The sequence below is a fragment of the Numenius arquata genome, chromosome 1 (assembly GCF_964106895.1).
Source record: "Numenius arquata chromosome 1, bNumArq3.hap1.1, whole genome shotgun sequence".
Classification (NCBI taxonomy): domain Eukaryota; kingdom Metazoa; phylum Chordata; class Aves; order Charadriiformes; family Scolopacidae; genus Numenius; species Numenius arquata.
In genome coordinates, this window is record NC_133576.1 from 1,958,839 (window position 1) to 1,981,948 (window position 23,110).

General features: G+C 44.4%; 1 protein-coding gene across 1 annotated transcript; it reads right to left on the reverse strand.

The window, feature by feature from the left end:
• Nucleotides 1-1,536: 1,536 nt before the first annotated feature.
• LOC141468687 (putative DBH-like monooxygenase protein 2) lies at nt 1,537-22,672 on the reverse strand. The gene is made up of 13 exons (XM_074153878.1): nt 22,418-22,672; nt 16,795-16,941; nt 13,940-14,101; nt 12,659-12,742; nt 10,903-11,070; nt 10,249-10,351; nt 9,316-9,482; nt 7,361-7,452; nt 3,690-3,786; nt 3,415-3,474; nt 2,920-3,050; nt 2,518-2,632; nt 1,537-1,776 (listed from the first exon to the last, which is right to left on the reverse strand). The coding sequence occupies exons 1-13, from the start codon at nt 22,670-22,672 to the stop codon at nt 1,537-1,539; spliced, it is 1,821 nt and encodes a 606-aa protein (XP_074009979.1).
• Nucleotides 22,673-23,110: the final 438 nt, after the last annotated feature.

Sequence of the window (23,110 nt, forward strand, 5' to 3'; positions counted from 1 at the left end):
GGGGTGGTGGGAGAAGCAGAAAAGACCTTGATGCTGTGTACGCGCTGCGCAGCAGTAACCAAACAACCCTGTGTTATCAACACCGTTTTGAGCACAAATCCAATACAACACCACACAAGCTACTATGAAGAAAAGTAACTTTATCCCAGCCAAAAACAGCGCAGGTCACTACCATGTAAGAAGGATGTGAAGGTCCTTGAATGCATCCAGAGGAGGCAACAAAGCCGGTGGAAGGGCTGGAAGGCATGTCCTATGAGGAGCAGCCAAGGACTCTGGGTTTGTCTAGTCTGAAGAGAAGGAGGCTGAGGGACAACCTCATTGCTCCCTACATCTTCCTGAGGAGGAGAAGTGGAGAGGGAGGGTCTGATCTCTTCTCCCTTGGATCCAGTGACATGTGGGAATGGTTCAAAGCTGTGCCAAGGAAGTTTTAGACTGGACATTGGTAAGTATTTCTTTCCCAGGAGGGTGGTCAAACACTAGAACAGGCTCCCTAGAGAGGTGGTTGATGCCCTGTGCCTGACAGTGTTCAAGAGGCATTTGGACAATGTCCTTAACAACGTGCTTTAATGTTTGGTCAGCCCTGAAGTGGTCTGGCAGTTGGACTGATCATTGTAGATCCCTTCCAACTGGAACTATTCTCTTCCCAATGAGGAAGGAATCCACTCTGCATGGTTAGTTACACTCCTGATCACTATTTTGTGATGCTTACTTTTAAAGTCTAAGGGTTTTTTTATCTGGTGTACTAATTATTGTCAAAAAAAGCAGAGACTCTTCCTTGGAGAAAGGGGGGAGAGAATTTGTTGAAAAGCACTGGTATGAGATCTGAAACTTGGAAGAGACAGTGTGATGACAAAGAACATAACTATCATCAGACTTGTACTTCTAATTCTCATGTATGCATTGGGAAAAAAAAATAAAAGAAAAAAGATCAGCAAATGGTCCAGCTTTTGTAAAATTGGAATGAATAGATTTCTTATATGACAGAGAATAAGGTTGATTTTTCAGTAAACACCAAGTCATTGTCTCATTCTTGCCTGGCAATCAGCAGGTAAATCCCCTGCCATGCAGTCATTGATGGATACAGCAGGACTAACTAGTTTTAGAATCAGTCACATTATTTAATAACTACAGAGCCTAGTTGCCTATACTGACCTAAGTTCAAGGAATATGTAGATCGCTTGCGACTAGATAATGATAACTGAAATGCCAGTGAGCAAATATGTATAATAACCCATCTATGAAAGCTCTGGATTTAATAATTAATCAGGAGCTACTGAAGAGGTGACTGCATTCCTGCCTTTACTGCATCATGGCTCATTGCTTTTCTGATTTAGAGCAAACTATACTAGAAAGTACTTTTTATGAAAATGAAAAAAAATGCCAATGCCCATTGGACCTATTTCTTCCAAAGCTAGACAGTTTTCTATTATGTAACTGTCCTCTCATGTTCAAGGCCATCAGATCTGGGATACCCTGCTAACAGGTGCTACAGAGACTTCTTCAGCAGGTCAGTGATCTCTTCTGGTATTCTGTCCCTCACTTCCCATACTCAGAGGCCAAGACAAGCCAAGCAAACACCAGCTGTGTGAGAGAAAGAAGAGGAAGTGAAGCAGTTTCTTTGGTAGTTGATGACTCAGAAGTGCCTGCTGCAGTCAAACGAAGGTTTGCAGTGGCCCTCAGACCTGACACTGAGAGGTATCCAGAAATATTGTGACAGGCAGCCCGCTCTGGAATACTGATATCTCTGATTAGACCAGTCTCGTTTCTCTGGAGTTCCTGAGAGTGGAAGCAAAGAGGGAAAAATAAAATTACGTGATCTGCCTTTAAGTTGGGAGCCACAAGACTCCAGCATAACACTGCAAGTTTTGTATGCAATTTGGTCAGTTCTCTTGCTGTCTGGGTGTGTAACGAGCCATCTTGGAGACAGTCACAACATGGGTCTCCCCTCTGACAGCAGAGAAGCTCTCTGAGAAAGGAGAAGATGGAATTTTCATCCTTTCTGAGTTTAAGTTTTTTCCCTAATTTACCTCTAAGGTGAGTAGGTACCAGACTGACGCACTGAAATGCAGTCAGGTGGGGAAGCTATGTTCTATATATGTGGATTTTCAGGATCATCCTAACTCCCTGCGTATGCGCCTTGTCTGGGGTACCTTCAGCACGATTTTATTCCTCATTCTGTCAAAAGTTCCCTGCCATGGCATCGCTCTCTCAGCACTGCTATATTATCCAAGTGAAAGAGTGTTTTTTCTCTTTGGAGAAGAATTTTTAGCTTTTTTAGTTCAAAGTTCAGTAATGACTAATTGTCTCTTGGACAGTTTCTTGCAACTGCAGCCTAAGAGATGGGACTTTATCATTCAGGTAATCCCTTTCAGTTCCTATAGCCATGGATAAGGTATGAGCAGCTGGTGTTACGCAAGGGTTTGTGTGTTGTCTCTATCTCTCAGCTGTGCTTTACTGTCATCATGTCGGAGCTGACTCCATTTCCCCAGCCACAAATTGCTCAGAAAGGGGACTTACATTAATGGTTTTAATCATGACTACTTGCTCTGCCTCCTTGGCTGCTTTCTCTGCAATTTTGACAGTCTCATTGTCCCAGTCAACAAAGTCGATGGCCATCACGGCTTCCACAGCACTGGGGAAAGAGTAAGGGGCAATGGGGAGGTGGAGAAGACAAATGATGAGATGATGAGGAAGGAGGAAAAAAGAAAGGATGGGGGAAAAACAATAAAGGAGAAATTGTTCACAGTAGGACAGTTGATAGATATCTGCAGCAAGGGAACTCTCAGCTTGACAGATCCAGATACATGGCTCTTTCTTCCCTATCAGCAACATTTCATTTTCATTATCTTTTCCATTTACCATTCTTCATGGCTACATTTTGCTCTGCTGCCTCCAGAAACACGTTGACTCAGGACTTACTCTGAGGCCTCCTGTTTGAGTACGTGCGCAATGTACAAAACGTCAGGGTAGCCCATACAACTGGAGATGTTGTTACGGGGGTAGTAGAAGAGGAACGCGAGACACATCTCATTCATGGTGCTTGGCCCACCCTGCAAAGACACAAAGATGACTCAAAGGTCTGCTGAGACATGAGGAGGAGACTATTTCTCCTCAGGAAAGCACTCTTGTTCACAGCTCATGAAGATCCTGTGTGGTAAAAAAAAAAAAAAAAGAATTGATTTTTTTGACAGTTAGAAACAGAGAATCAACGTATCCTTTGAGAAGAGTCTGATAAATAGGCTGCTCTGTGCAAGGCATGCCTCAATATGTCTATGATATTGTGTCTGACACAAGAAGCCTTTGCCGGGGCTGTATTTGCTTGGGGGAGAGGGACATGCCCGCCCAAAGGATTTTAATGGGGATAAAGAAATTTTAAAAGTAATGGAATATTTGTAGGTGGAAAAACCAACTTACAAAAGTAATCCCTGACCGATCCAGTGTCTGAAAGTTGCATTCGACCAGGATCTCATCCCCCTAGGGAACACAGTAGGTCACACCATCAGAGCTGGACAAGCAAAGAACGCAAAACAACTGCTTGCAACACGGGGAACCAGGAAACTGTGTGAAAACAAAGGGCCACGGCCTGAGGTGGAATGAAGAACAGAACATGTCGACCTGCTTTGAGACCTCTAGTGCTCACCACCTCCCAGCCTGCCTGCCCACAGCTACATCCCAGGGGAAGAACGTACCGGTTTGATTATGAGGATTTCCTTCATGTCCCGAATCTCCTGCAGTCTGAAGTCATACTTACTGTCCTCACAGATGATCCCCAGCTGCTCGCCATTCCTGGGGAAGACAAAGGAGGGGAGAAAGTTATAACATTTCCATGGATTCCAGGATGAATTAAACAGAGCTGAGAAAAATCCTCTCCAGAAATTGTGCCTGATCTCTTTTGTACCTTAACTCACAGCACGTATTTTCAGTGACAGTTAGTCCCAAACACACACTTGAAATTTCTCACCCAATGCTCTTTGGTCTGGAGTCCAAATATGGACTTTTTACATTTCAGGGTCATTGTGCCTTGAAACTTTCACCTTTCAGATAACAGTCTAGGCTCCCAGAAGTAAGAACTCCAATACTTGCAGTACAAAAGAGTAGAGTTGGCAGGCTGTTTAGGACCTCCCTTGCAGATGCAGAAGTATCAAATGTGAATTCTTCCTTGCTATTTCTACAGTGCTTTGTGGTATTGCTTCTTAGGTGGTCTCTGCTCTGCCTGAGCACTGCTTCTCCATTCACGTTACACGTCCTTTGATCTTGCAAAGTACATCCACGGTGCTCATGGCAAAGTGCAAAAGGGCACTCAGCCCACAGATCCTTGTGGTGCCCATGGCCAGGCTGTCCCAGCAGCTGCCTCATACCCTCATTGTTGCAGGCTTGCTTTGTGACTGCTGGCAGCTCTGAGCGGGTGAACTGCTACCCTCATACTGTTGTCCAGCTACACATTATAGCAGAACCTTGTAGGGTTCAGGAGGGAGGAATCTGGCTCGAAGGCCAACTTCACAAAAGTGCAAGTCAAGAAAGAAGATGCTCTGTCATGTGACACACAGTTTATGTATACCATGAGACTTGCATAAAGAGCAGGAGCCAAAAGCTATTGCTATTGTCTGGAATGAAATAGCTCTGGCTAATTCACTCATACCAGCTATCTGTGACTTTTGGCCTGTGCTGGGGTTTTCTGGATTTAACATCTGAAAAGGAGACAGCCCCTAAATTGCTATCAAAGATCCCAATCTGCTGTATTCTTTCAAGGTCAACCTCCAAAGAGTCTGGGATCTCCACTAACTGGACGAGTGACTAAGAACATCATAGTTATCCTACATGTTACAGGGAAAATACCAGGAAAAAAAATAGCCACTGTGCCTGAATCATCTCTGTTCAGGAGGTGTTTCAAATGCTTGGCCTTCTGCTCTGGAGCTTGTCTTTGAGATGGTGTCAGGACACAGTCCTAACATGGTAAAGTCTATAAAGGTCCTTTATCAGATGATGTATGCTCATCCTAAGTAAATTGGACTGCTGCCTTAGTCCTCACTAGACTGACCTCAAGGGATTCCTAGCAAAGAGACAGAACCTTCCATTTTCTTCTGAAGCTTAAGGAAAACTCTTCTGATTATATCACTCCCTGCTGATTGGAGCATGCACATGGAAGGTGCTAGATGGAGGGAGGCCCACTCCTCTTGCTGTCTAGCACAGCAATCCAAGTCAGGTCAATTTAGGCTGGAGATCACTATCATTGAAACTGAATGATGGCTTTAAAGCCAATAGGTTTTATTGATGTCTACTTTGCTCCTTTTCCAAGAGGCAACCATGTTTGTCAGCTATAATGTGCTACTCCTGAGAGACACAGACAGGCATAATCAGGGAGCAGACATATTCACAATGCACCTTTCAACTTACAAAACCCCCATTTATTTAGTCTAGTTATAGCAGACCGAGTTTGTTTACTAAGGTTCTTAAAAAGTTTTCCCTGCTTTTGCCATGTCACAGTTAGGCTGCAGAGGCTGCTAGGGGAGTATTTTCCAGATACAACTGGCCAGAGAGGGGAAAATACCCATCAGACAATTGTGTTAGTCCCACTTTTCTGAGGTTGCCTTTGAAGGAGCTTCTAGTCTTTCGGTGCCCTTCCTTGGTGTACTGGGGCATGGGTAGAGAGGCACAGGACCAGGGTGTTTAAGCCATGTTTGATTGTAGGGTATCATTGGTGTTTAAGGATAACTGAGGAAGGCTACTTTCAAGGGCAGATGTGCCATTTTGGAATAATCTAGATTCTTCTCAATGATGTTTCATATGAGTGCTTAGAAGCCAAACTAGACATCTGCCCTGTTCATAAGTCAGCTTTGCATTGGTGGTGATGGTGGTGGGCAGGCACTCTCCTGTCTTCCACAGCTTGCCTGCAGTGCAGTTCAGATTCCCTGCATACCTATACGATCAGTATGTGTGGAGTTTCTGCAGGGTGAATCAGCATGTGAGGCAGTATGTGAGACAGTGCAGGGGTCTGGGGACTTGGTGTGAGAGCACAGGCAGCTAAGGACCAGGCAATGCCAAAGTTTTCCCTTGCCATCCTAGATGGAGCCCACATCGCATCTCAGAGTGTGCACTGGCAATGCCATGTAGGCAGGCAAGGAACTTGATCTTGAAGGTGTCACGGTGAGCACTCTAAGATTAGACTGTCAGCTATGACATCTTGGGCTACAACCATATGCTAAGTATCATAGGAGCACAGATTGTTCTTTGGCTCACTGGCACAGATTAAGTGTCTGCCTCCCTGTAACTGTCTGCAGTGTGATACTTGGCTTATGTTGGGTTATTCTGAAATTAGAAACCTAAGGAGAAGATAGGCCTTATACCTATAGCACGTGAACTTCTGTGATGCCTCTTTGGCCTAAAGTACAATAATTTTTTAATTCTGGGGTTTTTTTTGTTTTCAAATTCCAAGCATCTGAAGTAGAGTTCAAATGCTGCGGACCATGACTGGCTGTTTTCATAGCCTGAAACTGAGGACTCATGCTTCATGGGCTGGGGTGTGATCAGAGAGCACATAGCAGGGCTGAAGTTTTTAGTGGGGGAGGATCGTAGCCTGGAGAAGAGAAAGCTCCGGGGAGACCTCATAGCAGCCTTCCAATATCTGAAGGGAGCCTACAGGAGAGCCGGAGAGGGACTCTTTGTCGGGAAGTGTAGTGACAGGAAAAGGGGTAATGGTTTGAAATTGGAAGAGGGGAGATTTAGATTAGATATTAGGAGATTCTTTCCTGTGAGGGTGGTGAGACACTGGAACAGGTTTCCCAGGGAAGCTGTGGCTGCCCCATCCCTGGAAGTGTTCAAGGCCAGGCTGGATGGGGCTTTGAGCAACCTGCTCTAGTGGAGGTGTCCCTGCCCATGGCAGGGGGGTTGGAACTCGATGATCTTTAAGGTCCCTTCCAACTCTAACCATTGTATGATTCTATGGTGGAGGAAACCAAACCCAGTGGAGTTTTTCCCATGCAGCCCATGGGAACTGGTACGCTCAATCCCCAGAACTGTGCCTGTGTAACCTCAGGGTAAGTCTAGTGAAGAGGGCCAAGCTATGCAAGGGCACTGTCTAGCAGCTGACTAGTGTGGACGAGCAGCAGTCCAGTGCTTGAGCTCACTGCCTGGACCTGTTTGATTTAACGGGAGGCGCAGCCCCCGTCTCGTACTCTCTGCTCAGTTGACCCTTCTTTCATCGGGAGCTGTTTTTTTGTACTACAATTCAGACACTGCAATCTCCTGCACTGGCAGACAGATGAAGACTAACCTGGGAACATCATTAGCATCCACTCTAGCCCAAGAGTCAGAGACTGATCCTGTGGCACAGGCAGCAATACTGTGAGTTTGCTTCTCTTACCAGTATTGAGCAGCTTTCACTCCTCTGCCAGACAGGTGGGTGTGAAGCAGGTAGGCGAAAACATGCAGATCTGGAACCAGCATCCCATTCATCTGCAGTTCAAAATGAAGTAGGTCAGAGCCTGGCAGTCATAGCTTAGCACTACGTTCCAGGCCTGCCCATCAAGTCAAAAGCTTGATGGAACTTGTGTAATTGTCAGCTTAACTTTTTTTTTTTTTGTAAAGGGAGGTTTAAGCCTATTTCCTCATGTAGGTCAGTACTGATTGAAAGGTTGCTCTTTTTCCTTTCTGGTTGCAGAAAGGAAAAAGAAAATTTCCTTTCTGAAAATTGCTCTTCTGGCATTAGATACTGTGGCATAGTTGTCTGAGTTTACGATATCTCATGCTGGGTACTGGAACCATATCTTGCTATCAGCTATGTAAAAATCTGAGACAAGATACAGGAGAGGCAGTAAGCGAAACATGCAGATACATGGACTCTAAGAGAGGTAACAGAAAGAGTAAAAGAAGAAATTGGAAGAGACTGATCAGTGAGCCATTAAAAGAGCAATCAAAATGTAAATGTTAAAAGGTTCAAAGAAAATATTTGAAAATTGATGACAAGAAATAAAACAAAGTTACCTCAGGCCTCATAAGAGGGAGCAGACATATGGGTTGTTCGAGGGGGCTTGTGGGACTATGTAAAACTTAGGGGATGTTCTGAGTGGATTGTGGGAATGTGCAAAATTTTTTGTGGGATGCTTAAGGAAGAGGTCAAAGGTAGGGAAGGAGAGAAACAGACAAGGGAAAATGGAGAAAGGAAGAGGAGAGTCCAGTTGTACTTGAGCAGACTGCTGGTTAGTATGTTTGTCTGACCAAACCCAGTACTCGATCACTGCAATCTTATTAAAACTATCTTATTAAAACTCTGTTCCTAACTATTTTCTATGTGTGTACTCTGTATACCGTGTATATGTGTGTGCCTGTGTTTTTGGGATAGGATGATCCACTAGGGAAGTTTAAGCTAGAAAGACCCAAGGTCTAGGCCAGAGACTGCATAAAAGGGCCCTGGGTCTGGGCACGGATGCTGAAAGGACTTACGGTCTGGACCAGAAACCGGATAGACCAAGAAATGTGATTACGTGTGGGAGCTAAGTGAGCATGCTTATGGTTATGTTCTTCTAGTGAATGTTAAGCCTAATTAGTGAAAGAGGAGCAAGAGGAATTGGTCATTTGTGTTGTCCATAGTTGTGTGGGTGTTGTTCGTGCCTGCGTGTTGCCTGTAAATATGCTGTACTCCTACCTGTGCTGATCTGTTTGTGGCCAGATGAGTCTGCTCTTTGAATGTGTGTTTGGGTAGGGTGGGGGGTGTCTATATCTTTATGTTTGCCCCCAGCCTTAGCACCTGATGGACCTGGGAAAGGGGAAAGTGGCAACCTCACATCTATCAGTCCTGGAGGGACCTGTGAATCCCCTGGATCCCACAGTCCACCAGAGCTGGTTATAGTTAGCAGCCCCTCGGCTGTGATTTGATGGATGTTAGATCTCCACTCTAGAGGTATCTTCTTGACTTGAGAGGGAGCACCATATTGTCCCAGACTAGTACCTGCCTTCCTACACCACTACCTTGCATCTATGGCAGGACAAAGTCCTCTTGCCTGTGGTGGAGCAGACTCCCTTGGGGGTCTTGGGAAGCACTACAACCTTTGGATTTTGTTTCCCTTTCAGTTAGATGAAGTGAATGGGTATTTAAGCCATGGTTCTGACATGCTTACACAGCTCTGGTAATGCTCTTGGTTCAAATCTTGGGTCTCTGCTGAGCAGTTTTATTGGAATAGATATTAATTTTGCAGCATGCAGAAATGGTGGCTAACATGGCACCCCGCACCAAATGGCTTTTGGACATGTCTAGAGCAAGATGAAAAACCAAACTGGGAAAGATCGAGAAGGATTTCACATGGCTTTCTCCACACTCACTTCATCAAACTGGCTGGAATTGCAAAGGCCGTAGGATCTGTAGGATTCTGCTCCAGGAGGAATGAAATGCACAGGGAAAGTGAAGATGCCTGTTTGCAGAACCCCCACATCATATTTCCGAAGCTCTGGAGTATAGTAGATTCGTACCCCTGAGCTGTCGATCAAACCTGTAAAAGAAAAATGACCCCTCCTTCAGCAACGGCTCCAGAAGGAGCAGAAGCGGGGCCTGAAGCAGCAACCCATATAGTGTCTCTTTTCCAGTCACAGGCTGGGAGCAGGCACAGGTTAACAGGAAGGTCTAATCCTTCCACCCTACCCCTGTGGTATGGTCCACTGTCATTTACATCAAAGTCATGCAAGTGCACAGTTGCACAGATCTTCACTCATAGTGCGTCTGGATCCAGCCCCGCTTACCGTTTCAGATGATTCCCATACTTTTGTTTCCCCTTCTGTAAAATGATAGCAAGTACCGTGGTGGCTTTCCTCATCACCATCGCATAGGGATTGAATGCTGGAGGTCATGGTAGAAGCTTGAGGTGGTATTATTAGGCTCTCAAGACTTTATCCTGACCTTTGGTACAGCTATTTCTCTGACAGTCACTCTGTCCCTTCCTTTTTCCCCATGATACCCACATTTCCCTGATGTTTTCCCTAACAGTCCCACTAGTATCATAGCAGGAAGATGTGCTCAGCTTTTTTAATGGCAAGACGTGTCTAATCTAAGTAGATATAACTATCTATGTTTCTAAAGTTAGTTAAAGTTCTTCCTGAATGGGACCCCAGTCCAGTTTCTCCTTACTGTCCCAAAGGCTGTACTGAGCAGCATATGGAAGTGTTTCATGCAGAGGCTGATTTCTAATAAGCATGTAAGTGAGGCCTGAGGCTTCCATCCTGAGGCTGTTGTTTGTCAGAAAACTGCCCAGCATTACCCACCTGGTAACAAGTCAAAATTGCTGTAATGGATTTCTAGTCGGATGTACTGAGGATCCCAAGGTGTCCCTATGGAAATTGCAGCTTCATCTGGAAATTGATAAGTCTTTTGGAAAGAGGAAGAGGAGGAATAAAGTTATATGAAGTTGTTAGTTTTTAACTCTTCTCTGTTGTTTCTTGGTTGAAAACTTACAGAAAGAAAGTTTTTTATTTTCTTCCATCTCTGACTATTTATTTAGACACTGATAGAAATCAAAATGTTGTGGGAAATTCTGCCAGTTCCATTTCTTTTCCTTCTGAATAGGAACAAGGAACAATTTCAAAATTTATTTTGATTGGTTTCACTTTTATTTTTATACTATATTTAGTAGGAAATAGTTATAGAATGTGTACACTTGCAGCAAACTTCATGTCAGTATTGGCACTGCATAATAGAAAATCTGAATGAAATTAGTGTAAAAGTTTTAGACAAAACTTGTCTCCTTCCTCTCTTCTCCCCCTGTATATGCATACTACAGAAATACAAAATACATTTTGCTCTGAAAGGCAAAGTGACCATCACAAGCAGGACTGTGGGGTCTTACTGGACAAGCTGACGACAAGGGTACTACTGTTCATAACAAGAAATGGGGAAGGGAATGGGCCTGGCAGACTCACCTCTCCTCCAACAGCCCAGCCCACAAGCACCTGAGAGCACAGGGAAAAATCTGGATTGGCTCCGTAGCAATTGTCTATGCCAGTGGGTAACACGCTGGCATTGCCACAGGCATAAACAAGAATATGATGAACCAAGGATATGTTGTGGGGTGTTATTACAGGTTCGAACTGTAACCAAGAGAAAGAGTGAAAAAAGTTATTGTTGACCCAAAAATATTTATTTCTCAGGCAACCAGAAAGAGCAGTTAACCAGAGCTTAGGCAAACAGATACAATCTGATTTGCAAAATGGATGGTAAACTGGATGATGGTATATCGATTCATTTTGTTATGCACCCAGCAGAGTCCATTTGTCCAGAAACAATTTGCATCTTCCTCTAAAGCACCTCCCCTTAATCAGAATCATGGGGGTGTCTATTTGACCTGTTATGCTGGGCAGTGTGGTTCCAGACTAGAAAAGTAAATACCTTACCTCATGCACCATTTCCTTGGCCGCAAAGCAACACAAGGGACCTTGATCTCAGGTTCACTATAATTCACTGCTCCCTCAGTTGTGCCAAGAGTGTATAATCAAGATAGTTTAAATAAACCCCGCAAATAACCTGGTTCATTAAGCACTGAACTTCTTGCCAGCACTGATTAGATCAGGCCTCAAAATCCTGATGTTACCCCAAGAGCTGACTAAAGTTCCCGAGTTTGTTCTGTAGGTTTACCTGTCACATTCTTCTTTTTTTCTAGTCTGTGGAAATTCTTCCTTGTGAAATTTTGCCTTATGTCGTTGCAGTGGAACATCTGGTTTTAAATCCTCAAAACTAAGAAGATTTACTTGACCTTGACTCAAAGTTATCTTAACTTGAGAAGTAAGCTAGGCTTGCTTTGGAAAGCTCCCGTTTCTTTTTTTGCTCTTCCTTTTTGCATATTGAATCTTAAGAACTCGACTGCAAAAACATTAATTTTGCTTTCTATACAAATACTCTTAGCAATTTCCAAGAGCAAAAGCAAAAGTCCTTTCAAATATAGAAAATTTTGGAGGCTCCCTTTGCTCTCAAAGATACCAACAGTGGCCTGAGCTCACTACACTGAGACATCAGACTTGTAGCAAGGTTTCTTCAGGAGTGATGTACATGAAGACAAAGGTACTTCCAAAGCTAGAAACAAGACAGAGCTTATTTCCACACAAGCCAGACAAATTAGAGACAAATGAGAGAGCTGGGGTTGTTCAGCCTGGAGAAGAGAAGGCTCCGGGGAGACCTCATAGCAGCCTTCCAATATCTGAAGGGAGCCTACAGGAGAGCCGGAGAGGGACTCTTTGTCAGGAAATGTAGTGACAGGACAAGGGGTAATGGTTTTAAACTGAAAGAGGGGAGATTTAGATTAGATATTAGGAGGAAATTCTTTCCTGTGAGGGTGGTGAGGCGCTGGAACAGGTTGCCCAGGGAAGCTGTGGCTGCCCCATCCCTGGAGGTGTTCAAGGCCAGGCTGGATGGGGCTTTGAGCAACCTGTTGTAGTGGAGGTGTCCCTGCCCAGGGCAGGGGGGTTGGAACTGGATGATCTTTAAGGTCCCTTCCAACTCTAACTATTCTATGATTCTATGATTCTATTAAAATAGCTGGCTCATCCCAACAGCAGTGAAGGACAGATGGAATGCTCCCAAATTTATACTAAAATGCTGTAAAAGACAGCCTTGTATGCATGATAGAAGAAGTAAGTCTATTCTGTCCTGTTTTTTCCCTGGTAATACAGCCTGCAAGTTTACCTTGTAGATATGGTGTTTCTGCTTGACCATGGGCAGCGGGATAAAGGTGCAGGCATACTTGGTTTCTTCAACTGGAACAGCAAACTGAAAAAGAAAACAGACACTCGAGTCACCTGAAGGTTCCCCTGGCAACTCAATAATGTGCACAGGGAATTGGAGAAGCCAAAGGGAGGCAGTACGAGGAGAATGAGACCCAGAAGGGAAGGGGGCTGGAAGGATGACGCATTTAGCCAGCGTCTGATTGTTTTTTGGTTGCAATGAGGGAGGTCAGGAAGATGAAACTGTATTCTGTTGAAGGGAAAACACATTTGTCAGCTCTATCAGGCCTTAAATTCTTTTTCTTTCAGATTTTTTTTTTTCTGTATTTTTCCAAAAGGGAATTGTACTACTAATTTACCTATTCTAACACAAACTGAGCATAGGAAATGTCCAGTTGGTTCATCAACATTTTTAATTGTCAGCTTTCTGGAGTCACAAGCACAACACATGATAGCACTAATCCCACAATTCTTTACATAAAAATACTGCCCCTCTTCACTGTGGAATATTGCCCACGCTGATCAGCAGATGCTGCTGTGTCTTGAGTGAGTGCTGACTGTGGGGGCTGATACTGTTTAAAGAAGGAAGGTGTTAATGCAATACCATAATAAGCTGGTACTTTTGGACTCCATTTGACAAGGATGGCTCATGTACCACGAGGTGATGTTAATGGGGGGCTCCAGCTCTCCTGGAAAATCCTTACATCTGGCACTGAGCTGCAGTGTAAGTTAATACTGGAGGCAGTGCACACAGTAGTGTACATTGGGTTTTCTGACGTCTTAGCCGGACTTGTCACTGAGCATTTAAGTGTTTTCCCATTATTTGTCTTCTCTGTGATATTATGTAGTTCCCACAAAAGAAAGATGGGAATCAATAATATCTTCAGTGTATTATAGATATTTTTCTACATGGATCGGACAATAGACCTGTATACATACATGCCTGAGTTAATAATTGTATCGCAATTCAGTAGCCACGACCTCTGTTTGGTTCCTTAAACTCTAGTCAAGAGAACAGGCTACACTTTACAGCATTTTCCTAACAAATAAGCCCTTTACTCTTCACACAGCAACCCTTCCCTTCTCACTTCATTCCTACTCTTGCCAGCTCAAGATCAGTCATGCCCATTTCTTGATCTGTGCTATCCAAACCTCCAGCATGGGCATGATCAACTCTGCAAAGAAAGGCAGAGGAAGGGGAAAATTTTTAACATGCCAAGTAAAGCTCTTGTCCAATACTTACATTGTCCAGCCTCAAGTCATAGGTGAAGAATGTTTTGGGACCAGTTGAGTCAGATGGGGCTCTGTACCTCATCAAGAAAAGAGACTTGGAAAATCTTTGTCCTTTAAAGAATTGGACTGTGTCATCAGGACCAAAGGCAGTAACGAGGCGTGCTGTGTCCATCTGGAATGGAAGTGTTTCATTGGAAACTCTCCTTCATTCCTTCCCGTCAACTACATACACAGGTATTCACTCCATAATCACATGCCTTATACCTCTCTACACATGTATTAAAGTGCAATCCACATACTAACCACGTGCAATTAAAAGTAATCTAAAATAATATAGCTGTGTGTATTTGGTATGTACCCAGACACTCAAACAATACGTCAGAACACACAACACAAAGTAAACAGTTTAAAACACAGGATTTGTCTTGTGAAGACACAAACTTGATGGGTTTCTTCCCTGAGAGATGGTGCTGGCTAGAAAAGACACTCGGAAAACTGAACCCACTGTCATTTCACTCGCATTATTGGAACATGCATGGATTTAAAGTGTTGGTGTATGTGAAATGAAACAAAGCTGGAAAAAAAGCTGTAAGGGATTTGATAAACTGGAAGGGATTTGATACCTGCACCATTTTGGACTTAAATGTTTAGATACTGAGTGTCTGGATTCTGTTCCAGCTGTGGGAGCTGTACAGTAGTGCTAAATATCAGATTTTCAGATATTTGCATATCCTAGAGCAAGCAGAGGCAGTTCATTTATCTGTATATACTATTAATGCACTTTGGGCAATTTTTACAAAGAATTACTAAGACACTTACACAAAAAGGTAAGAGAACTCTAGTCTTTGATTCCCCATTAACAGCTACTGTTGAGCATGAACATAATGATCCGCCTGGATCTGCCCCATCATGTAAGGACAGCAGTAGTCATGAAACTCTGAGGGCTCTTCCCATTCAGAATGGGATTATATTTCTTCCAATTAGTAAAGATCATCAAGAAGGTTTGTAAACACAAAGGCATCTACCCAGTCATTTGTGTATGAATTTGAACTCTGGGAAAATGGTGAATGTACACCTAATTCTGCACCAACATTTTTGAGTGGGCTAAGCCTTGGATAATGGTGATTTACCCAGAGGTCCCTCAAGTAGAGATGAAATGGTGCAAACAGTGTCTATATGTGCAGAGTTCTGAAACTGCGTGCATTAGCGTGCCTGTGTACCTTGGCAAAGCATATTTTTGAAAAAACTGTGACTTAAAATACCAGTTTGGGTTGGCCAAGTTTTTAATGTCAGTCAATACAAGTATGAAGCTCTTTCAAGAGAACGCCATTATCAAAGCGTTCTGAATTTTCTAAACATAATTCTTCTCAAAATACTGCCTTACATTATACAAATAAAAACTATATCTCCCATACTAGGTTGGTTTTTTATGTGGCAAACAAGACAGATACAGAAAAATGAGCAAAATTTTGAAGACCTGTGTTCAAATTTAAGAAAATACTGACATTTATATCTTCCCTATTCTTTGATGAAAACCATTGGGAAAAATTGGAAAGTCATGGGTTCAATGGATGGACCACTCGGTGGATAAGGAACTGGCTGGATGGCTGCACTCAAAGGGTTGTGGTCAATGGTTCAATGTCCAATTGGTGGCCAGTGACGAGTGGAGTTCCTCAGGGATCGGTACTGGGACCAGTGCTGTTCAACATCTTTGCCGGAGACATGGACAGTGGGATAGAGTGCACCCTCAGCAAGTTTGCCGACGACACCAAGCTCGGTGGTGCGGTCGACACGCTGGAGGGAAGGGATGCCATCCAGAGGGACCTGGACAGGCTTGAGAGGTGGGCCCGTGTGAACCTCATGAAGTTCAACCAGGCCAAGTGCAGGGTTCTGCACCTGGGATGTGGCAATCCCAGGCACATATACAGGTTGGGCGGAGAATGACTGGAGAGCAGCCCTGAGGAGAAGGACTTGGGGGTGTTGGTGGATGAGAAGCTCAACATGAGCTGGCAGTGCGCACTGGCAGCCCAGAAAGCCAACCCCATCCTGGGCTGCATCAAGAGAAGTGTGGCCAGCAGGTCGTGGGAGGTGATTCTACCCCTCTACTCTGCTCTGGTGAGACCCCACCTGGAGCACTGTGTCCAGCTTTGGAGTCCTCAACTCAGGAAGGACATGGACCTGTTGGAATGGGTCCAGCGGAGGGCCACAAGGATGATCAGAGGGATGGAGCACCTCCCCTATGAGGACAACTGAGAGAGCTGGGGTTGTTCAGCCTGGAGAAGAGAAGGCTCCGGGGAGACCTCATAGCAGCCTTCCAATATCTGAAGGGAGCCTACAGGAGAGCCGGAGAGGGACTCTTTGTCAGGAAGTCTAGTGACAGGACAAGGGGTAATGGTTTGAAATTGGAAGAGGGGAGATTTAGATTAGATATTAGGAGAAAATTCTTTCCTGTGAGGGTGGTGAGGCACTGGAACAGGTTGCCCAGGGAAGTTGTGGATATTCCATCCCTGGAAGTGTTCAAGGCCAGGCTGGATGGGGCTTTGAGCAACCTGCTCTAGTGGAGGTGTCCCTGCCCATGGCAGGGGGGTTGGAACTGGATGATCTTTAAGGTCCCTTCCAACTCTAACCATCGTATGATTCTATGATTGTAAAAACATCAAATATATCAATATAGTGCCTTTGAAATGGGCATTATAAATGTGGCTGTATGCTCCCATATTTTTCTGTATATTCCTTCTAGTTCCAATAAATAGTTATTGTACTATTGTGAGAAAAACCTGTCATTCTCTGTCATCTGATCCTGGGGATCTGAGAATATGAGAGCAGGTTTGTTTGGGATGTTGCTTGGGCAGTCCCCTTTCTTACTGTGATATCCAGGTCTTTTGGGTCACATGTCCAGAGGTGTTGTTTGAACAGCATGGTGGTGGAGGTCTCATTCTCTGTCACTGACAGCAGTTGGTAGTCCTGGCTGTCGTCTTCCTCAAGGGTTTCCTCATCTACTACATAATAATCCTGGAAAAGGAACAGCGGTGAAAGCCGTATAGAGAAGAGAAGAACTTCCTACGCCTCGAGAAGTCGTATTTCCAGGTACTGCTGGTGGGATCTGAGTAATTATCAAAGCATTCCACTCTCCCAAAAGCTCCTCTGCTTTCACTGGTGATTTCCACAAACCAACTGAAGAGAACTCGCATCCAGTCCCTGTTATATGCAGCTGCTCAAGGAAAGAGCAGCCCCTGGTCCCATCACTCAGAGGATGGCCTGGATAGGATGGATCCTAGAGGATCTTCCCTGCTCCCTGAGTGACCTGCTGGACACTGGGACATTTTACCACATCTGGCTTAGCCACACAGGGTGGGTTATCAAATAAGTCCTCTTGAAAAACAGAGGTAGTTCAAAAGTAAAATATTTTGGGCATACTAAAGCTTCTACTTTAACTCTTAGGTTTTCCATACCACCTGGAACCTGGGCCTGGCTGTGGATGCTAAGCTCTCCTAGAAACTACAAGCTAACCAGTGATTTTACCAGCATAGACACAGTGAAAAAGACAGTAGCACATGACCAAGGTCATCAAATGCAATAGTTACTTGGAAAAAAAAGGCACAGAAAAACGAGACAGTTGAAAAGTTTTGCTGCAGTATTCAACTTTGGAGGCATAAAAGAGAAGAGAAAAATTTTACGAGGCTACAGTCTGGTCAAAGAAGAATATTTTTATGTTAAATGCTTCCTGATGTTTTTTTCCTCCCATCTCTGTTCCTTTAAGTGATTCTTTCAAAGCCTTCTTACAGTTTTTGCTAAATTTCCCAGTATCTCCTCTAATATCCCTTCTTGTCCTGGATTTTATCTATGGATTTGGACTTTCAGAATAACCAAAGCAACTTTTCTCTAACCCAAATGCTCAATTTACAGAGGGACAGATCATAGCTTGAAAATACAGCTTTTGTTTTCCTACTGTTTCGAAACACCTGTTGCACTCTCTCATTAGAAGATCAAAATTCAAAGATAAGTAGTCTGCAGATGAGCTACTTCGAAAGAAATAAATTATTTAAAATTAAATATACCTCATGAAAGAGGAAGAGAGTAAATAGCTGCAAAAAAAACCCCTCCTTTGTGAAAACAATCCTTTTTGGCTAGTTTTTTATCCATTGGACGTTACTCAGATAATGACTTTGTTACGGTTGTAGTAAAGAGGCAAACTGAAACGAAACGCAAGGATGCAAGAGAGGATTAGAAAGAAGAATGCAAATGGAAAACTCCACTTAAACTCCATCTACAATAACTAGTGTTCTTTTCCTTTAAACTTGCTTTGCTTGCAGTAATGTCTCCAGACGTAAATAATTGGAAGGTATTTTCTGATAAAGAAAAGATTTGAAAAAACCTAAAACTTTTGTGGGACCAAAATTATTTTCTAACTCAAACAAAGAGTTTCAGCTACCAATGCAGAAAAAAAATGGAAAATGTTAAATATCTCTTCTGAAAACAATGGAATGTTTAATATTTTTGAAACCAAACACTTCAATTTTTCCTTTCAGGGCGTTCTTTTAGGAGAAAATAAATGCTTTGGTTTTACCCCAAATCACTTTAAAAAAATAAAATAAAATAAAAAATCATTTTTAAAAAATAAAGAACAAGCGTTTCTTCTAAACTGATCATATTTTTTTTCCCCTGTGGTCATTCACAGCCAAAAATTCTCTGTCTGTGTCACAATCACAGGAAAATTTCAAAAGTGGGTATTACAAGAGAGGTTTTGCAACCAAGTAACGGCTATAAGGAAGGCTAGCTACCTCATCCTCTCCAAAGTTCACCCATCTGAGACAAGCACCGAGACGTATTTCATGCAAAACACATTTTACTGTTGTGTGAAAAGGGAACTGAAAACAGCTGAGCAAAATAAAACCACTGTGATTGGCAAACACTCCATCAGTGTAAACTCTTTTTCTTTCTGTATCTGGAAAACACTAAATTGCCTGTTTCGCTTTCACAATTAAAACAAAACAAAACAACACCCAGGTTTTTTTATGCCACCCTCAGTGGCATTTTGCTACTCTAAACTCCAGCTGTTTTAACATCAGGCATTTATCTTTAGTGGTTGCCTTTATAGACAACAGAAAAAAATAGCAAGTTCCAAGGGTGTCCTATCCCATTCCTAAGGGAGGCATTTAAGACAATCAGAAAGAAGCAACCTTTGGAGGTGAACACATCTGACTCTACTCACATTTGACTCTATAGAGATAGACTCCAGTGATGAAGAAGTGGAGTGTTTATGGGTAAGGGTGAAAGGGAAGGCTAACAAAGGTGATTTTGTGCTGGGAGTCTGCTATAGACCACCCAACCAGGATGAGCAGGCTGATGAGGTATTCTATAAGCGGCTGGCTGCAGTCTCGCAAACGCCAGCCCTTGTTCTAGTTGGGGACTTCAACTTACCAGACATCTGCTGGAAATATAACACAGCAGAGAGCAGGCAGGCTAGGAGGTTCCTCGAGTGTATGGAGGATAACTTCCTGACACAAATGGTAGGTAAGCCTACCAGGGGAGGTGCCTTGCTAGACCTACTGTTCACAAATAAAGAAGGGCTAGTTGGGGACGTGGAGGTCGGAGACAGTCTTGGGCTTAGTGATCATGAAATGGTTAAGTTTTCCATTCATAGTGAGGTAAGGAAGGGGATTAACAAAACCTCCATCTTGGACTTCCGGTGGGCAGACTTTAACCTGTTCAGAACCCTGGTTGGGAGAGTCCCGTGGGAGGTAGTCCTGAGAGACAAAGGAGCCCAGGAAGGCTGGACGCTCTTCAAGAGGGAAATCCTAAAGGCCCAGGAGCAGGCTGTCCCCATGAGGCGCAAAATTAAAGGGCGGGGAAAATGGCCGGCCTGGATGAACAAAGAGCTCTTGATGGGACTTAAGGAAAAAAGGAAGGTTTACCACCTTTGGAAGAGGGGACAGGCAACTCGGGAGGAGTACAGAGATTGTGTTAGGTCATACAGAGAAAAAATCAGGAAGGCAAAAGCCCAGCTAGAACTCAACCTGGCCATTAATATAAGGGACAACAAAAAAAGTTTCTATAAATACATCAACAAAAAGAGAGTGACAGAGAATGTCCATCCCTTACTGGATGCGGGGGGAAACCTTGCAACCAAGGATGAGGAGAAGGCTGAGATACTTAATGCCTTCTTTACCTCTGTCTTTAATAGTCAGACCAGCTACCCCCAGGGAGTTCAGCTTCTTGGGCTGGAAGATAAGAATGGAGAACAGAACAACTCCCCTGTAATCCATGAGGAAGTAGTTAATGATTTGCTTATGCACCTGGACACGCATAAGTCTATGGGGCCGGATGGCATTCACCCAAAGGTTCTCAGGGAGCTGGCAAGAGAGCTCACCAAGCCTCTCTCCATTATTTATCAACAATCCTGGTCAACAGGAGAGGTGCCAGATGACTGGAGGGTGGCCAATGTGATGCCCATCTACAAGAAGGGCCGGAAGGAGGATCCTGGAAACTACAGGCCTGTCAGCCTGACCTCGGTACCGGGAAAGATCATGGAGAGGATCATCCTGAGTGAGCTCTCAAGGCACGTGCAGGGCAGCCAAGGGATCAGGGCCAGCCAGCATGGGTTTATGAGAGGGAGGTCCTGCCTGACCAACTTGATCTCTTTCTATGACCATGTGACCCGCTTTCTCGATGAGGGGAAGGCTGTGGATGTTGTCTACCTGGACTTTGGTAAGGCCTTTGACACCGTCCCTCACGGCATTCTCCTGGAGAAACTGGAGAATCATGGCATAGACAAGTGTACCCTCCGCTGGATAAAAAACTGGCTGGATGGCCGTGCTCAGCGAGTTGTGATTAATGGAGCAAAATCTGGTTGGCGGCCGGTCATCAGTGGTGTCCCTCAGGGCTCAGTTTTGGGGCCAGTCTTGTTCAATATCTTCATTGATGATCTAGATAAGGGGATTGAGTGCACCCTCAGTAAGTTTGCGGATGACACCAAGCTAGGTGGGAGTGTTGATCTGCTTGAGGGTCGGCAGGCTCTACAGAGGGACCTGGACAGGTTGGACCAATGGGCCAAGGCCAATGGGATGAGGTTTAATAAGGCCAAGTGCCGGGTTCTGCATTTCGGCCACAACAACCCCAAGCAACGCTACAGGCTTGGGGAAGAGTGGCTGGAAAGCTGCCCGGCAGAAAAGGACCTGGGAGTGTTAGTGGACAGCCGGCTTAACATGAGCCAGCAGTGTGCCCAGGCAGCCAAGAAGGCCAACGGCATCCTGGCCTGTATCAGGAATAGCGTGGCCAGCAGGAGCAGGGAAGTCATCGTGCCTCTGTACTCGGCACTGGTGAGGCCTCACCTCGAGTGCTGTGTTCAGTTTTGGGCCCCTCACTACAGGTAAGACATTGAAGTGCTGGAGCGTGTCCAGAGGAGAGCCACCAAGCTGGTGAGGGGTCTGGAGAACAAGTCCTATGAGGAGAGGCTGAGGGAACTGGGCATGTTTAGTTTGGAGAAGAGGAGGCTGAGGGGGGACCTCATTGCCCTCTACAACTACCTGAAAGGAAACTGTAGAGAGGCGGGGGTTGGCCTCTTCTCCCAAGGGAATAACGACAGGACCAGAGGAAATGGTATGAAGCTGCGGCAAGGGAGGTTTAGATTAGATATTAGGAAGAATTACTTTACTGAGAGAGTGGTCAAGCACTGGAACAGCCTGCCCAGGGAGTGGTGGAGTCACCATCCCTGGAGGTATTTAAGAAACGTGTAGACGTGGCTCTTCAGGGCATGCTCTAGTGCCCGGGATTGTTGGTTTGTGGTGGGGTGTTGTGTGTGGGGTTTAGTTGATGGATGCTGCTTTTTTTTTTTTTTTTTTTTTTTTGGGGGGGTGTTGTTGTTTGTTTGGTTTTGTGTTGTGTTTTTTTGTTTGTTTGTGTGTTTTTGTTTTTTTTTTTTTTAATGTGGTTGGACTCGATGATCTCAAAGGTCCCTTCCAACCACTAAGATTCTGTGATTCTGTGATTCTGTGATTCTGTGATCTCCACTTACTACAGAGGAAACCAAGTAAATTAACCTTTGAAGAGCTTCACTGAAGGAAAACATGAGAGTTTCACATCTGACTCCTGGCTGAACTGACCTCTGGTTTGGATAAATCAGAAGTTACACTCCTAGCAGCCTCTTGTAGCTTCATGGTAGGTGATTGTGTCAGTCATATCTAATTGCTTCTGGCTGTGGTTTTGAGTTGCAGGTGGGCTCAGTTTATTTGTCTAAATAACATCATCTAGTGCCATCTGGGATTTCATAGGGTATCTCAGGTAGCTGTATGGGGCTAAAAGGCATGACAGAGGACCTGCAGGAGACCTGGACTCTTCTGGACTGTCAGTCAGAGGCCATGCCAACTGAGCATCTCAAATGGCCTTGGACATCTGTCTTTAGCCAGTTGAGCCCACACGCTTTCAAGCCAATGTACTTGGAGCATGACCCTTGGCAAAGGGGGATGCAGAGGAAGCCTTTTCAACTTACAGAGAAGTAGATGCTGCCATTTGGGAAGACACCTCCTATCACAATGTCAGATCCAGGCAACTCTCCATGAGGGCTGAATCCAAATGCCACCCAGCCGGTTGTACGGACCTGCAGTTCAAATGACATCATCTCCTGTTCATCATGGTCCCAGCGGAGGTAGGCCATGTTTGAAGGATCCAGGAAAACGGAGAAACGCAGCGGTGGAGGTGCAGGCTGACCAGAACAAAAGCATGGGAGGAACAGGAGGAAGAGCATACCCTTGATTCTTGAGAAGAGAAATATCATCAGCAGCAGGAAAACTGCAGTTTCCGAGTCTTGCTGGTACCTTGTACAGCTATTCTGCTATGAGGGCCCAGTTTATATGGAAGCGCATGAGGCTGGGCCTATTGCCAGAAAGGAGGAGTGGAAGCTGACTGTTCTATATCAAATTTAACACGTAGGAAAGATTAACACTTTACAGAATATGTCCTGGCACCTTGCCTAAGTGAAACCCTACTAGGTCATCCCACGTACATCTTAAAACATTTTTAAGAGCTGTTTTGTACTACACAACCAAAAAAAAAAAAAAAAAAGAAAAAAAAGCAACAAAGCGGTTACCTCCTACCCAGTGCTCCTCGGGGTGGGCGAGCGCTGGCTCTCCTCACCAAGGAAAAGGGGGGCTTCTGACTAACTTGCTTTTCTGTTGCAAACGCC